The sequence below is a fragment of the Dendrobium catenatum genome, unplaced genomic scaffold (assembly GCF_001605985.2).
Source record: "Dendrobium catenatum unplaced genomic scaffold, ASM160598v2 fragScaff_scaffold_1557, whole genome shotgun sequence".
Lineage (NCBI taxonomy): Eukaryota > Viridiplantae > Streptophyta > Magnoliopsida > Asparagales > Orchidaceae > Dendrobium > Dendrobium catenatum.
In genome coordinates this window covers 8817255-8836132 of record NW_021320019.1, presented here as the reverse complement: position 1 = coordinate 8836132, position 18878 = coordinate 8817255, and the positions used below count along the sequence as shown (strand labels likewise).

At 34.4% G+C, this 18878-nt stretch overlaps 1 protein-coding gene across 1 annotated transcript; it reads right to left on the bottom strand.

Annotated features, from left to right (window-relative positions):
* Positions 1 to 929: 929 nt before the first annotated feature.
* On the bottom strand, positions 930 to 16491 carry LOC110113560 (putative clathrin assembly protein At2g01600). The gene is made up of 15 exons (XM_020846196.2): positions 16245 to 16491; positions 16045 to 16114; positions 15848 to 15945; positions 11742 to 11880; positions 11522 to 11649; positions 11309 to 11401; positions 11134 to 11184; positions 8878 to 8943; positions 8707 to 8772; positions 8521 to 8601; positions 8351 to 8431; positions 3749 to 3913; positions 3556 to 3631; positions 3338 to 3453; positions 930 to 1694 (listed from the first exon to the last, which is right to left on the bottom strand). Exons 1-15 carry the CDS (start codon positions 16332 to 16334, stop codon positions 1326 to 1328), a joined length of 1689 nt encoding a protein of 562 aa, XP_020701855.1. The 5' UTR covers positions 16335 to 16491; the 3' UTR covers positions 930 to 1325.
* Positions 16492 to 18878: the final 2387 nt, after the last annotated feature.

Here is an 18878-nt window from a genome sequence, read left to right as displayed (position 1 = left end):
GAGCAACAAGTCTCAAGACAATCAGTCTGTGGCATATTGCGTTCAAAAAGTATGGAAAGTTGGTGGGTATACGTGGGTACGACATTCCGAAAGTCACCATGGGTGGGCGAAGCTTGTCCAAGTAAATCATGGGTATCCAACCAGGACCCCATATAGAGCTTTGTTATTGTAGCGTATTGTTTTCCTTTTTGTTTCTGGAAATGATATAAAGATTATTTCACTTTGTTTCTGGATCCAAGAACAATATTAATCTAGTAATAAGGCTTTCCTTTTGTTAGAAATTTGTTACTGTAAATTATGGGTTGTTTGGGTTCTTCCTTGGTAAAATGCCAGCAGATGGCTTGCTGAATGATGATCAGCTGAGCCTTGACAAAACAAATTGAGATTTAATAGCCTTAATTGATACAGGAACTCTTAAATTACTTATTTCTCAACTACCAAGATTGTGTATTTTGATGTAGGAGTTTAAGATCTAGGGTTTATTAATATGTAATTAGGTTGTTCAGCACATGATTATACACATAAGATCAAATTTATAGTTCACTCCTAATTTGGATAATTAAAATATCCCACATGATATTCCCACATGATATTTAAGGATTTTAAAATATATTTAGGACAAGTTGCAATCTAATCGATTTGCGGACACCGTCATTCTGATGACACAGTTAGAAGAGTAGTGTATTAAATTTGGCCTATATTTAAAAAAATATAAAGATAGGTTTAAAAATATTTGATTAGAAAATATTAAAATTTATTTTTTAAAAAAATAGATTTAAATAAAAATTGGACTTTTAAGAAAATAATGAGGAAAACAGATTTATATTATACTTTCTGGTAACAAATTAATGAGCTGACTATTAAAGTATTAACTAAATTCATTTTAAAAAAAAAAAAAAAAAAAAAAAAAAAAAAAAAAAAAAAAAAAAAAAAAAAAAAAACAAGTCGATTACATTTCAAGCTCTAAAATAAAATGTCTATACAACTATACTTACCAAGGTTCCTGCTGCCTTGCTCTGTAAAATGTACATATATAAAAAATGAGAATCAAGTTCTTCCATGCCTACTTCAAATCTATATAACTCAGTAAACATTCCTGCATATTGAAGGCCAACAACTGGACAAATTATTCTATGTGAATACCGGACGGTCCAGAAACCAACCAGAACGCGCCACGTCACCAAATACGGAGCACCGGTACCGAGCAAAAAAGTGACATGGCGCATTCTAGTGCGTCCGCACAGAATAATTTTTCCAACAAATGACCTAGTAACTCACAAACCAAGCATGACAAGAAAACATGGAGCCTAATGCATGCAAAAACATCACAGCAGCTGGGTTCCGAATGGGTTGTTTTGGTAATGGGTGTTGTTCACGGGGAATGACCCGAAACCTGTCGTGTCTGCGAAGGGGTTTGCGGAAGCACCCGTTAGCAATGGAGGTTGCTGTTGTAAGGCCATCGGGTGTGCAAACGGGTTGGAATGCATCATCAAGGACTGGTGTTGAGCCATGGCTGCCATCTGCACAGATGGAGGGGCGGCTACTTGGTTTGACACGGCGAAAGGATCGGCCGCCATGAAAGGATTTGGAGGAACACCGTGGTGTGGTTGCTGCTGCAGCTGCAGCTGCTGCTGCTGTCTATATGCGGCATCGTCATACAAACTATCCAATATGAGCCTGTCAAAGCCACCTCCCTGGAAGTCCATTGCAAAATGTGAAACCTTGTTCTTACAATGAATGGTAAAATTAGTATAATATGTCATCTATCAATTACATACAGAATCTTGAAGGTTATTAAACATCCTTCATCAATAGGCAGAAGAGATAAAAAACTAAAAAGAATATGGCATGATCAAGATTAAAGAAAATGCCACTCACATAATCCATGTTGTTTCTATTAGTGTTGTAGCTAAAAAAATTATCCAACTTTTCAAAAAAAAAGAGAAAATAATTGAAATGGTCCATTGATTCTTTCTGAAAGATTAAAAAAATCTCCAACTATATTAAATGATCATTTTGATCCCTCAACTCTTTAAAGATGAACCAAAATTATATTATGATAGTATTATTTTGGTTCCTTTTAAAAGACTCGAAGAATCAAAATGGTCATTTAATATAATTGAGGACTATTTTAGTCCTTCGTAAAGAGTCAAGGGACCATTTTGATCATTTTTCCTAAAAAAGATATAATACTACAATTGTAATTAACTTTCAAAAAACTTACTTTCTCTATAATAACACAATAATAAATTTTACAAAGAACTAAAACCACTCCAAATGGACAGTTCCAAATGGACAGTTCTTGTGCCACTTTCGTAGGATGTTCTGATACCAATAGAACTCAACCTATGCCATTCAAACCTAATTCAGTAACACAGACTCAAATACAATTTTCTTTTTTATCGCTGCCATCCCTCAATTTGTGTTTTAGACAAGCAGGCCGTATGCTCAGCCAAACACCAGAAATCAAGATGTGTTCTTCATCTTCTTTCATGCATTTCATATCTTCTGATGGAAGTAGAATCTTTTTTTTTTCCCTATTTTATTTATGATACTATACTCTCGATGCATGTGCTGTACTTTTTATGATGCTAAATCACACTTTCATAAACTCATGGCTTCAGCAGATTTTCTTCCTCCTAAGACTTGCCAAATTATCATCATGATACCAATATTACTCAAACCATGCCATCAAACTCTAACGCAAAGTCAAGCATCTTTCTTTGTTGCTCTTCTGCCTTCGTTCCCCTCAAATCCTCTATCTTTTAAATCATTAGCTTGTGCGTTAGGCAAAGCATGAACAGTTAATATATGCTATTGAGATATTTTGTAGTTCATTTCTTCTCCTTGATAGCGTCTGGATTATTTTTTGTTTATGTTAGTTATTTTGATGTATCTGTCATAATCTATCATTATTTATACATCATGCTAACCTTAATTCATTGTCGTGTATCGTCTTTTTACAATATTTGTTGCATTTTTTAAATACTTATATTTTCCTCGCCTTCCAAACTCAAGTCCTTCCATCTCCCTTGCAACCCCTACGATGGTCAATGGGGTCCATATACGTAGTACCGGACAAATGTCACAAGAAGTAAGCAGCCGCAACAAACTAAGGTTTTGTTTGGGACGGCTTTCTTTCCGCTTCTTAAAGCAGGTTACTAGTACAAAATTAAAAAAAAAAATTGTACTAGAAACCTACTTTAAGAAGGTAAAAGGAAGCCGTCCCAAACAAAGTCTAAGTCAACAAACTAAGTATTTCAACAAACAACAATGGGACACGAAATGATGAAATTCTACTGCAGCTTTGTTACTTTAAAAAGATGACAATACAAACCAGCTGGCTTTCAACGGTAGATGAATGGTTATTGCTACTGGTAACAAGAGCTAGCTCCCATCCAGATGGATCAAATGGCTTGTCATTAATTGCACCAGAATTAGTGGAGGCAGCATCTGTTCAAGAGTACAAAAGTTAATTTCAACCATATCGATCATGAATATTATGCAAATAAACATAAACTAATACATGATGAAAACAGATAACAATAAGCATACCAGATGGAACTATTGCTAAAGCCAACGCATTGCTATCTTCTATTGCTGATGCACCCGGATTAAAATCATTCAAACCCTGTGCATAAGATGGATTTTAACTTGGATTAAGTAGAAAGTGAAGATGAAGGAGACGAGGAGATTATAGAGGAATGAAGGGCAATGAAGAGAGCCATCAATATTCACCCAAACTTACCAATAAATCTCCATCATCTGCCTCCTGGAGAGGGCTAGGTGTAACTTCAACTCCCACGTGAGAAGGTTCTATCTTTGTATCTTCAACAGGTGGGTTTTCTTCCTCAACAGCAGCAGGAGTATCCTCTGGCTCTTTGTAAGTTAAAAGAAGTCTCTCCGGAAATTCCTGAATCAAGTTAGAATTAAGTATTCTCTTCATATAGAAAAATATTTCTCCATACAAGATATAGCATACTTTTTCTAAAAATACACCATAACATGACAGTCTACATAGAGTCAACTATATTTTTTTTCAGATGGCACACCACAAAAATGGAGCTTTTAAGTGAAGTGGCCATACAACATATACACAAGATTAAAATGACAGCTGCTATCGCAATTCCTACTGTCAAATAGTTGATCTACCACTTAACAACCAACAGCAATCAATAAACTAAATCTTGCCTAAAACGGATGTCAATTTCTTTCTGACAGGGTCTCATAACAGCATTATTGCATTTTTTTTTGTAAATTATAGTATGCCTGGCAACTGTCAATGTGCAAAATGATATATATCATAAATTATAATGCAAAAGTGTCGAGGTTCTATCAGGTCAAATCAAATTCAAATTATTGACTCCAAAGTTTAGGAAAATGTATAATGAAACCTTCTTTAACACAACGAACTTCATCAAAGAAAATGGAAAGCTTCACAACCACATCCATCCAAACAAGAACATTCGAAATTTTCAAATCCGAATAAAGTGTTTCTATATATATTAAGCTTTATTTCCCTTGCATATGAACAAGAAGCTGTGCAGCATGGTCGGCCCTTTACGACAAGAAACAGCATTTCATGATCAGCCCTTCATGAATAGATAAAAGACACTCTTTTCCGCTCAATAGTTCAAAAACCATTTTGAAATGAAATTGAACAATGTTACACAGGCATCATGATGAAGATGAGATAGCTAGAAAACTATTCTTGTTGCCAATAGCTTTTGATGGCTTGATGAAGTTGATGATAACTTACACTTTTGTTGTTGATTGATAAAGGTAAGAGAAACTTGTATTAGAAAGTCCTTCAAATATGAGAAAGAGAACACAAAGTCAGCCATAAAAGAGAAAGCCATAGGAGAGAGGATGCATGCATGAGAGAGAGGAAAGGAGATGAAAGTCAGTCACCCTTAAGAAAGAGCTTCATGCTTGCATCAATATTTATCTTTCATTCATAATCTCTTACAAACATACTCTACATATAGAGTGTGAGAATAGAGTGTATGTACTTTACACGTGATGAAGTAGCAAAAAGAAAATAATCTAAATGTAATAAGAAATAAATCAATTAAGGATCATTTATTAAAGAATTCTCTAAATAAAGCATCATTTGATTACATATTTCTTATGTGAATAATCCTATCATGGTATGTTCCGACATGTTCAAATATGATAAGTGAAAGTATGCCTGTCAATATTAGACCCGACCTGCAAACCCGACCCGAAAATTTCGGGCTTGGGTTGGCCCGAACCTAAAGCGGGTAAGGTTCGGCTAAAGAAAACCGACCCGTTTACAAAACCGGGTCGGGTTCGGGTTGACCCATAAACCCGAGAATGACCCGGAATAACTCATAAACCCGGCTGCCCCGCGACCGCCTGCGTCGCGTCAAGCACTCGAGCGCGCCCGGCATCCCGCCTTTTTCACGATTATATTGCTGAACTTTATGAATTCTCATTCTCTAAGCATACATGTTTCACATTTCTACCACGCTGAATTTGAATATAAATGAAATTTTGACTAAAAAAAATTCAATAAATATACGGATCCTTACTAAGACATACGATTCCTTATGGTTCTTAATCAATTGCCTAGTATTGGCAATATGACAAACAAATACTAGCTAGAATGATGGCACCATTAAAAATTTTAGAGGAGACTTTGTTATACATAATAGACTAACAGAAGGCCAACAATCCAGACATATCATTCCTACAACAGCCGGCATCTTTTTTTTTTCTAAAAAATTGTATACTAAAAAATACAACAGCCAACATCAATTTTTTTATTTTTTATTTTTTTTCTTTTTATTTATTTTTTATTATTTATTTATTTTACAACAGCCCGCATCAATCTAGCTCTATGCAGTTAGGTTTAGGGAAGGATATTTCGCGGTATTAGACTGAAGGATTGCGACAAAATTGGTTAGACATATTTTTGACGAACTGATGATACATTCTTTATATCAATTGCTTCCTTGAAATCACCGAGCATCAAGCCCAACATAAGAGAATCAATCTTATGACATGTAAATAGATTTCTTTTAAGTACTCGGAATTTTAAAAAGGCTAACAAACATCAGTTCCATAGGAATAATTAGTGTCCAAAAATACAAACAACCGTGAAACCGCATAGGACTGCTCTACTATAACTGTCTGTCCTGAAAAAAACATTAGACATAAACAAGTTTAAACTCCACTATCAAACGTGCCAAACGTTCTTCCCAAATAATCTTTTACCGATTTAAAGTTCGCTGCATTTCTAGACGCAAGCAACAGGTCCTGTGAAACTAAGATGTCATTTACTACCCATCTTGCGAATCTACAAAATGATGCATGTGGAGAAATTTAAGAAGCAAAAATGGTTGCCAAATGTACAGTGAAATAGTTTTTAATTAGCTGCCTATTTAATACCAAATGAAAAAATAATAGCTCCCAGGGGTAATTTATTTCTACTCCATAATAACCTATATGGGAAGAGCCATTTGCAGCCAGGAAGGGTAGGTCGGGAGGCAGGTTTGAGGTGTTTGGAGACAATATCGGAGATAAGAGAACTAAAAACCAATATCAAATGGTTTTTGACGAACCTTTTGGACTGTTCTACCTATACTTTTCCGAAATACGTATACTTTCCAAGAAAACTATTTTGCAGACAATTTTGAGTGAAGTAATCAAATCACACACCCACGTCAGTACATGATAACGAAGAGCATATCTCAGACGAGTTCACAGACAGCAACCCACCACACTATAGCAGCACCACCACATTTTACAAGGTCAAAAGGATATGCTTAAAATTTAAGCCATCATAGGGAAATCAAGCTTAAAATAAATACCAAGAAATTAAGTTAAAGGTTGAAACAAGACCATCACTGCAAGATAAATTATGGAAGAAATTTAGTACAAAGATAATTGATGAAAAAAAATATATAAAGTATTAAATAGTTGTTCATAGACTTTTTTATTGACTTCGAAAAAGTATATGATCAAGTATCATAGGAATTGATATAGAGGGGCACCATGGGAAAATGTCTTTAGAAGCTATATTGAAGTTGTTATAATATATGGCATTCACTAGCATTAAATAATAGAGTTCCAATCAAAATATGTATATATGAAGAGGCAAATGTGAATTCATATCCATTTATATTCAACAACGGGGTGCATATAGCACAATCTATTGATCTTTGCTATATGTAGAAAACATTGCCCTATCAGGTTAAATAATTTCTAAAGTGTTAAGCAATAAAAACAAAGAAAAACGACAGAAGACTAGGGACTTTGGATTCATAGATAAAAGCTAAGGTAGACAATAGGGAATTTTATTAGATATAAAAAAAGATCATTTAATATTATTTAGATCAACTAATATCTACATATCATAGACTTGGATATCTAAGATAAATTACACAGAACTCGGGATGTATATAGATGACGAAACAATTTTGTAGTTAAAGTTCACAATAAAAATGGACAAATTCTTATAGGACGCTAGACTAGGAAACATGGAAAATTTAAAAAAAAAATGTTATTAAATAACAATAATAATGATTATATTACTTTAATGAATGTTTGTGAGGAAAGAAAAAAATAACCAAGTTTAGTGCGATAAAATTAAGAAAGTTAAGACGCATGCATAATTAAAAAAAAAAGCCAGAGTGCAATTTGTGAAATGATACATTAGATAGAGTAGCATCCCCTTGGGAAAACAAAATTGTACAAATTAAACTTGAGTTATTTGAGAAGCAAAACAAGAAGAAAAGAAGATAGGGAGATAGAAGTAATGCGAAAAGGGATGGAAAATAAAAGGAATAGATCAATAACACAATTAGAAGTTGAGAAAATTTGTTGGTTTAAACGAGAGTTAACAACATATACAAGCCTCAAGTATTCAAGGGAAAAAGAATGATTGCTTGGGTCCCAGAAAAATAATGCTGGCGATGATGATGCATTGGCTAGTCTCGTCATAACGTGGACAATGATTCACACAATATGGGTCATAAACAGTACAGTTCACATGCTACACAAACCCAATCAGTTTTTAAAACCAATTGAGAATGCAATAACAAAAAACTGTAAGGAGAAAAAAAATTCAAATCTTGTTGCTTCCACAGAACCATACTAACAAATTAGGAATATCATAAAACTCGTGCTTTGGGTCGTGCTTTGGGTGGAAAAAATATGATAAGTTCTAATGTACACAGATATACCTACTTTCCTCAAAAGCTTTAACTTACTATGGTAATTGCAGCTGAGAAATAAATGATACTTTTGAAAGTTCGGACAAATATGAAGAAATAAAAAAGTAACGTTGAAAAACTGAAGTAACAATGAGGTTACAAATGCTAACCAGAGCCTCACTGGGAACAGAAACTACCCGTGGAGCCTCTCTTATATATTCTTCCATGGTTGCAAGAAAAGACTGAGGCGGCTGAAATATGGTTGAAAGAAAATGAATCAACAAACCACATAAACGGAGAAAATGAATGCAGTAAAAGCTGATTGAACAACATAAAGCACCTCTCTCAAATTTGGAAATTGGAAGTTCCTCGCAAGTTCTAATCCCCTACAAACCTCATAAAACTCTGATAGGTTTGTAGCCTGTGAATTGAACAACAAATTAATATATTAAGCATAAAAAGGATATATATATAGAAAATACACACACTTCAATAATAAATGTAATCCCAATGGATGGTTGCATACCTGCTGACCAGCCCTTTTATAGATCTCAAGGGCTTTAACAGCTTCATGTCTTGGCATCTCAAAGAACTATACCAAAATAAAGTTGCCATGAAAATGAATGTGAATAAATCCTACACGGATCAATCAAGACTTTCATGAAAAAAACTAAAGATAAAACATAGAATTGTTTACCTTATCAACAAGGTTGATGATGCCATCATTAATAGCACAATAAATTTTGAAACTTTCTTTCAGAACCTGCCAATTAATGACCATGGAAGGATGAAAAAGTTCACTTTTGCAAATATATTAAAAAAGGTGGGTTTGAGGAAAAGCATATAAAACCTCCAACTTCATAGAACAAGAACAAATAACAATGTCAATGAAAGCACTTTTCTTATAACAATACAATGATTATAAATTAGTGTAATTTTATTGTCAATAACGTGACTAAGGAGAAATATGGAAAGCAACATGTTTTAACTATACTACAGGACACAAAAGCATATGATAAAATCTGAATAGCTTATAAAAGAATCTGCCTACATCTCCAGCTTGGCGAAAATCGATAAATTACTAGGATGCATATATTTGATGCATATGCATCATCCGTTAACCAGTGGGAAAACAAGAAAGTTTTTAATATAAAGATATTGGAAAAAGATAGAAAACGAAAGAAATGTATGGGATTATGAGTTAATGTTGGAAATAAAAGCAAGACTGTTAGATTGAAGGTGAATTTCTTCGAAGTTAATTAAAGAAGGAAGAGGACTAAGACTAGATGCAGCTCAAGCAAATCTATTTTGACTTCAATCTATCAATTCAGAAAATTCATTTCAACTATGCAAACTATTAGCATATGAATATCAATCTATATTAAAGACAAATCGAGTAAAATGATGGTAAGCAATAATAAGCATAAATTAAATAACACACAATTTTGACCAATTAAAATGTAAGCATCACATATAAGCTAAATTTCATCTAAAAGTAATAAGTGAAACATAGAACTCTAGAAAAGGAATACTTAGCCACAACAACAACAAACGTTTATCCCACTACTTCAGGTCAGCTACATGAATCCTTTGTCTCCATTGTATCCAATTAAGAGTCAATTTTTTATTTAAATCTAATAAAAACGTCAATTTTCACTCTCTAACCAAAATCTTTTTAGGTCAACCTCTACCTTTCTTAACATATTCTTAACATATGTTGAATCTAATACATCTACTCTCCTAACATGGTCATCAAAGGTCGAAGTTTTATGTAACCAAACTAACTAGGGCAACTCTCTCTAATCTTATTTGCCACTAGACCTTCTCCAACCTTTTCACGTATATACTCATTTTATATTCCATCTCTAAGTGTAAAGCCACTTATCAACCTGAACATCCTCATCTATGCAACAACTTAATTTAATGCTTCTCTTTTAACGACCAACATGCTGCACAATAAAACATTACAGCTGCCACCACCATCTTATAATTTTTCCCTTAAGTTTGAGGAATACTTTACTATCACACAACAGGCTCAAAGCATTCCTCCAATTCAACAATACAACTTGAATTCTATTAATCATAATCCCTATTTATTTCACCATTGTTTTTGAACAATAAACCCAAGATATCTAAAACATGCACTTTTTTAAATGACTTGATCACCCAATGTCATATTATCAACACTAGATCTTTTACTATTACAATTACACTCAATATATTCAATTTTAGATCTACTCAAATGAAAACCATTAGATTCTAAGGTTGATCTCCATAATTCAAGTTTTTCATCAACTCCCTCTCTAGTCTTATCAGCAAGAAGAATATCACCAGCGAAAAGCATACACCAATGCACATCATCTTGCAAATGTCTAGTAAGATGATGAAATCTGTTACAAGACAGTACAATCTCTAAGAAATAGCTGTTCCAAGACTACGTAGGAATTTCAAAAGTGATAGGAGCAAAAACTTTTAAAAAGAGAAAAAAAATACAAAGAACCTGAACAACAATTAACCTTAAAACATGAGGATAAGCATGATCTAAGAACACAGCAGACAATAGTAGTGAGAAAAAACCCACCATGAAAAACAATAACCTTAAAATTTTAGCATCAAATTATAAGCTGAATTTCATCTAATATCAGTATGAAGTAAAACAGAGGACTCTACATAAGAAATACCAAGCAACAGAACACTCCAATTTCAAAAAAGCAGTTACAGGAGGACGGTGAGGAGAATTTAAAAAATGATAAGAGTACAAACTTCCAAAAAAAACATGAAAAACCAGGGAACCCTGACAACAGGTAACCTTGCACCATGAAGATAAGAATGATATGATAACTGCATGGTAACAATAGTGCTGGAGAAAAATTAGATAAAACTACCAAAAATGCAACTAGCAGGAAGAAGTAATTCACCAAAGAGCAAATCTAGGTAGAAGGTTGAGGCTTACCAACGCCAATGCATATTGAATAACATGACTGCTGAATGCAGCTCCTTCTGGCTGCATAATAAGAAGAAAAATATAATAGTAAGCATTAAAAGCAATTAGAACTTCCAAACAGAAATATCTGCACATTCATCAATTAATTTGAGAGAAACATCAAATCAGGTTCCAAGATGATTACACGGCATCCAATAAGACGATATAGTAATTGTTGTAGTGCAGGCAACTGTTCTAATAACTCCTCAGAATTCAATCCTCTCGTTCTACTGTGACCCTGGATAAGGCTCGTTGGTTTTAGTAAAACTTGCTTTAAATAAAATGTAAAAGAAAAGCATAAACCGTATGCTTCTGCATGGAAATTTAAATGAAGAAATAGCACTTTGGCTGCCCGCACCTTTTCTGACCCTGGAACAGGTTTTTCCAAGTGTTCAGCTTCAACGTCATACTTTAATAAGCGAAAGCATTCCAACCTTTCCTCCAAAAATAAAGCATAAGTTCGAACCCAAGCAGAGCAATCCCAAGCTGCACAAGGTGATGAGTTATATTATTCTAAAACTACGACAAAACCCTACAAGATTGTATTATTGAGATGATATAAAGTGAATGTAGTAAACCGATAGGGCTCGAGTCATCCTTGAAGTTTGATAATTGGAGAATGCCTGTCCTCAAAGAGAAATTCAGAAGCTCTTCACGGAAAGTTGGATCGCCCTCCCTTAGAGACCTATGTATAACAATTAGTGTCTTCAGAGCTACCTGCACAGCACCAGCCACAGACTATCACAAAGCATATATACAATCATAGAACATAAGCATCGCATTGAAAGGAAAGATGATAATAAAAGTCTGGATTAGGAAATAAGTTTACATTGTCCCAGTCCAGATAGCATTTTGAATTGCTGCATCTTCTAAAATGATAATGTCGCATAAAGCTTTATATTTATTCAATCACTAATGGAAACTTCTAAATATATTCATTTAATTTAGTGTTGATTGTTGATACCGTTGAAGTGTGGCCCACTGAATCAAGGTAATAGAGTCAGAACTTTTCTGTCAGAGTCAGAATAAGACGATCAGAGAGATGGTTGGTCGGGCCATTTTGTTGTGTTTAATGTAAACAACCAAATTGGTTTCTTAAAATATGGATGCGGACAACTTAACAAAGGTAGTGGGGATCATCCATAAATTGGGAGATATATACAATTTGATGAACACCTGGGGATTCTAATTTTAAGGTAACTTTTGCTTCCTACTTCAGGTCAGTATGTTAAAATCCACTTAAGCCTCAAAAGTGGAACCTCCAACTCCTGATTTGCTTCCAGACATTTAACTTGCCCACTTCCTTGACATTGAACTGTTTCTAGCATCTGCAATTGAAAATCTAAGCATTTTCTGTCTAAAAGGAAGCTGGCCAAAGCTGTTCAATTAAAAGAAATGAAAGAATAATCAAAGCCTTTAGTGACCTTAACATGAAGAAGTTCAAGAAATTTTCAGGAATTTGTAGCATATGAGGTAACAGAATCTGAAAGTTTAGTGAAACTAAGTTTTTATAATATTAGATCCTTGAATTCGATAAAGGTCTGCTAGGTTGCAAGTATTAAACTCATTCATTTTGATAAAACTCTAATTAGCACCAAACCACGTCAAAGGCTTCCTCTACGACATCATACGCCATCACAGGCAACTGTGCCATTCTATTTTATTTGTACAAAATAGCTTCTTAATGACCTGAAACAAAGTTTTATTGAAGGCTTCAATGAGCCGATTTACCATTAGGTAATAAATGGTAGAGTAATGTCAATCACTATACGTCACTCAAAAAATTGTTGGGGAATTTCCAGCATGAGGTAACAGGATTTATAAGTCCTTGAATTCATTAAGGGGATATATGGTGCAAGTACTTTGCGTATTAAAAATACAATGTATTCTAATTAGTTAGGATTGTTTGGTTGCTTGTAAAATAAAAGCAGGGAACTTTTTTTTTTCATTTGGACTGATTTAAAGTTTAAAATTGTTTGTTTGCTTGTAAAATAAAAGCAGGGAATTTTGTTTGGTGTTATCCTTTTTTTTAAGGCAAAATAAGCATACTAAGGTATTTTAAAGTCCATAGAATTAGTTTATACCAATTTGATAGGAAATACTTGAGTTCGCAAGTAATCATATTGGATTTACTTGAGTTAGCAAGCAAACCTAATCAATAATTAGTATAAACCAGAGAGAAAACGAAAGAATCGTGGTGGAAGAACAAACAAACGATATCAAATCTTATAACAATCAAAGAGAAACAAGAACGAAGCAAATATACAAGAGATCCTCAATTCGAGAGGAGGATCGTCTCTCCCAAATCTCTAGACAAGATTGTCTAGAGCTCAAGCCTCCAAGAAACCCTAATTTCAATCAATCAAAAACCTAATCCTCTCTAATTCCCACATCCCCTTTAATACAAGATCTTTCCTAATTTAATTTCCCTCCCAAACCCTAGCCGACCACTCCGTTTGAATTTTTCATTCACTTTGAATAATGGGGCCCGCCCCATTAGGTGGACCAAGCAGAGGAGGTGGAGGCTTCTGCCTCCTATAGACCAGCAGCCCCCTTTGGGCCGGCTGGATCTGGACCGGTTCATTGTGAACCGGTCTAACAATTTCCTCACACCAAACACCAATATAACCAAACCACATGCAAACATTTTACTTATTATTCCTAATACTTGCGACTAAGGAAAACCTAGGGTTTTTTATACGAACACCATAACTCAAGCAAAATTTTGCAAATACTCTGTTTACCAAGATGTTATTGAGGATAAATTATTTATAATTGTTGTGTCGATTGCAAACAGCACAAGCTTAATATGAATGAGGTTAAGTTCAGCAAATGAGCTACTTAACATAGATCTAACAGCAAAGTAGGACTGTAGAAGAAAGGATGCATAACTTTTCGCCAAACTAAGAATAGGATCAATGATGATGATTTATTTCAAATTGCTTGATTGATGTAGACACATTTTAGATTTGCAAAACAAAGATATTATAATCTATGTTAAAGCCTCTTTGATAGGTAGAAAATAAATCTGTAAAAAAATAAGGGCATTCTGAACCCAAAATCATTGGATAATTGGCATGAATCAATTGAAATAGAAATTGGTCAAATAAAATTGAGACTAGAATCACCATGAAGAATTGGTGCCCTATTCCTTGTATTGATGATTTGTTGGACCACTTATCACATTCAAAAAAACTTTAACTAAATTTGAAATCAGGCTTGAATTGGGGACAGCCAATCAAAACATACTTGAATCAGTTCACCATGTATAAGCATAAGTTTAGAATATGCATGAACAAGTCAATTTAAATCTTAATGCAAAGTTATTTTTAACTAAGTGCCACCGTATATTATGAAATTTTTTCTTAGATATAAGTCTTTTCAACATTTTATATGTTATACAAATTCTTGTACAAAAAGTTCCTATATCAATGTGAAATATCCCACCTTTGTGCATGGTTCATCTTTTTCACCACTAGCTTATCATGCTTTTCCACGTGATTTCTAGTCAGCTCGGTTAAAATTCAGTCTGGATCAAAATTGAATTTGTCATGACAATGTTAACACAAACTGAAATATATTTACTAAAGTTTGGTTTGATCAAAACTCAACACATTTGATTGCATGTCCAAGGAGACTGCTTCAAACTCAACTATATTTGATCCGTTTATTGAAGAGGACACAATTCTAAGGGAATTCAAAGCAAGTATTTTCAAGAGTCAAATGATGAACATTTATTATTATTTGATATATGCTTTCTTAACACCAACTCATTTAACCTTAGCTATCAATTGCAGTAGTTTTTTTGGTAATGGTTAACAGTGTATCACATTCCATTTAAAATATCTAGAAAAATTATGCATCAAAAAAGCACTTCAAAATAGTTGATCACAATTTAAAATTTGACATGCAGACCTTCACTGAAGGTAATGATGATGATATGAAAGCTCGGATATGTTTAGTGGCGATGATGATTATGATGATCATTATGAAAGATGCCCTAAACATAAAAGAAAATTTTTTCATCAACAATTTATACAAAATAACAAAGGATTAACTAATGAAAAACTATAACACTAGAGGTACTATGATTTCATTTGGTAAGACGATCAAGGAAACTGGAATAACAGCATGTTTTTAAATTCAAGCATGAAAATGGCTAAGATGACATTCACGATTCCAACTACCATCATCAACAAGCTGGTTGTTTAATGAAAAGGAATATGAAAAGTTTCTCTCATAAACCAAAGATTTTACGACTTCAAATTTGTTTTGTTCTTAGCAAGGTGATAATGTTTGATAATTCACTTCAAGGAAGAGGCATTCTCTTGAAATATCAACAACAATAAATGCCGTGAGAAAAAATTGAGTTTGAGGTCCATGGATCCGGAGAATTAAGATAATTTAATGGATCAACAGAAACAAGTATCTGTGTTACTTTTTAGAATTCCAATGCACTCATGTTTATGACTCTAAAACGGGAGAGCAAAAAATAAAAAAGCAACGTTATGCATGCACAAGCTGCACTATCATCTCAAACTTTGAGCAGCAAATGAATTGAAAGAAAAAAAAAAAAGGGATCCAAGAAAAGCATATATCGTGAGGCATGATAAAACAACTGCAGTGATACTCAAATATATTTCTTAAGAAAAGAATGTAGTAAGTTAGGGTTAAGCAAGCGCACCGTCCAATTGTGAGTCTTAGCTAGCCGTCTCGCAAGCGCACGTATACAGTATGCCACGTCCGCCCGCGGCCGTGATATGACTGTAGCCGCCAAGATCTCTGAAAACAAGACCGATCACAGAAAACAACGAATTAAAAAGCAGAAGAATCATAAACCTAAGGATCACCCTCATAAAAGAGAAGATGGGTATGACGCACTTCTGATGTGCCTCTCCTTGGGCGGACACTCGACGTGATTCGTGGCCTTGACGATGGCAATATCCAACTCCTATCGAGAGAAATCCGGCTTGCAGGTTAATAAAGATCTCTTTGAAATTACTATGTTTAGTTTAAACACTCACCGGAAACTTTGCGGATCAAATTTTCTAAATTAGGAAAAGGGTTTTTCGAATCAAAACCTTGAAATCGCTGTTGAGATTGGCGAGACCAACGGTGGTGGAATCCTTAAGGGCTCCGTACGCCTTCCGCAAACTCTGCATCGTCGCCATCTTCACTTCACGGCAGCCCCCTCTTCCGCAGCAATTGCAAGACCTCCCACCACCGATTACCTTTATAGATCACTCGTATCTTTCTCCTGCCTCGCCGACCTCGACGACCGGTTTTCGCTAGCGCTTGCAACTCTCTCTGACCGCAAGCTCGCGCTGAAACCTGAAACTCTCCCTATTTCCCTCTTTTCCTTTTTCCCTTTCCCTCTCTCTCCCGCTTGTGAAACGCTGGCGAATATCGACCCACTCTGAACGTTTCACTGGAGAGGAATTTTTAAATATTAATAATTAATAGAACCCTTATCATTATTTTATGCATAGACAAACATTGACTCTATATCTTATAGTATCTAAAATTAGAGAAATATTTTATATATATATATATATATATATATATTTAAGAATAAATTATTTTTTATTTATACACTGACTATTTATTTAAGTACATCATAAATAAAGTTAATTTAAATTTATTCAAATTCATATAATTCTAATATTTGTCTGCTCGCACAATATTATGATTCATGTTCATGACAAAGCTCTCATTATGAATCTCATTCTTCGTGAACTTCAATCTTGAAATCTTGTCCTCATTCATAAGTCATTGTTTGTATCAATACTCTCATCAAGCTCCCATCACTAAATCCTATTTTCCTTCGAACATAATTGCTCTCTATGTTATCCTCTACAAGCTCAGTTCATGAAACCCTTTTCTCCTTCAAACTTTGTCACTCTGGTTGATGCCCTAGAAAAATTCCTAACATGAAATTCTTTTTTTTCCTTCACCTGGCGTTGCTCCCGTCAGCGCCCTCGATAAGCTCTAGTCTAGCGCAAACATGACCTAATGTTCTAAACAATATGAAGGAGCGCTTGCATGCATTCACTTAGCACAAACATTTTTATGAGTCTAATCATTGTTCAAACTAGATTCAAGTCGGCTCAAATTATATTCAATTTAAAACCAATTTCATTTAATAAGAGATTAATGTTTTATTTGGGATAGTTTTTTGTTGCTCTCTAAAACAACTTTCTAGTACAAAAAAATTTTGAATTAGAAAATTTTATGCTAGAAAACAGTTTTAAGAAGCAGTACAAAGCCTGTCCCAAACGAGACCTAAATCTAAAGTTCATAGCAATTATTTGGGCACATTTTTCATTAAAAAAAAAATAGAGAGCGGAAAATTTCTACATTTAGATATTATAATGCATATATATGAGTTGACGGCAACAATAAAAACATCAAATTATTGTCAGGTCTCAAACCCTCGATGAGAAAAAATAGAGAATTGTATTAGATAGCCGATAATCCTCATAAAATTTATTGAATAATCATGAGATATGAAGCCAAAATTAACCCCAAAAAAAAATGAAGTGTCTTCTTACTAATTTATAATTGGCTAATTGCTTCCTTAAGTTGTAAAAAGAAAATATATTTAAAAAAAAAAGTTGTAAGAAGAAAATATGTGGGACCAAAAAAGAAAAAAATGACGTGTTTTCTGATGCAAGCTGGAAGTCTGCATTGACCATGGTAATTTATGTAAACATTTGCAATTTTGCGATCCAGACCCAACGTAATAAATGAATATGTGGGTGTTTCTCCTTGCTGCGCTGCGCTGACCATATAATATGCCTACAAATTTCTTTTGCAAAACGATTGCGTCAAATTTGGATGGCTGAAGATATTTTAATAATATTTTTTTAACTGGTCCAATTATACAAATTTCAGCTCAACGAAGTCTTAAGTATAGAAATATACGCCTATACAGGCGCATAGGGCTAGATAAGTCACCAAAAAATTATCCTTATCTCAGCAAACTTGCAGTCAAGCTAAACATCTTTGTAAAACAAACTTAGCAAAACAAAAATCGGTCAAATTCGAGCCCAAATAAGCTCGAATAAAGCACGCTAGAAGCTTTACATGATTAATTGGATGACGAAATGATATCCAAATATAGCATGATTAGAGTCGAATCAAGTGGCTCAATGAAACAAATCTAACGAGCTCTCTATCATTTAATTATGTCATCGTTAAGGCAGTTAAAAGTTGAATGAACAGTGTATAATCGGGGGAATCAATTGGACCATCCGATAGAGCACTCCAAATTTGCCACGAATTTTCTTTATATTTACGGAACTTGTCACTCTCAAAATATGTAAATAGATCCTCACTCTCTACATGAGGAGGACCTTTGGCTAAAGATTGGAGAAAACTCTAAAGCTTCAATCATCTTATAGCTCCTCCGGGTCGCATCTCCAGTATCACCTCCCGCTGCCATCCCCCGACCGCAACCAAACCTCCTCTGGGCAAGAGGACCTCCATCAAATTTTCACCCAGTTGTTGTCCCCAAACTTGTGAACTCTTTTGTCTGCCGACTACGATCCTCAGACCATCATCATCCGACTACAATCCTCAGACCACCATCATCCCATTACAGTCCCTTACACCTCCATGTTGGACTACGGTCCCTCCGACCTTCATCGTCCACCGACTACAGTCCCTTTGACCTCTGTCGCCAACTGACTACGGTCCCTCCAACGTCCATCGCC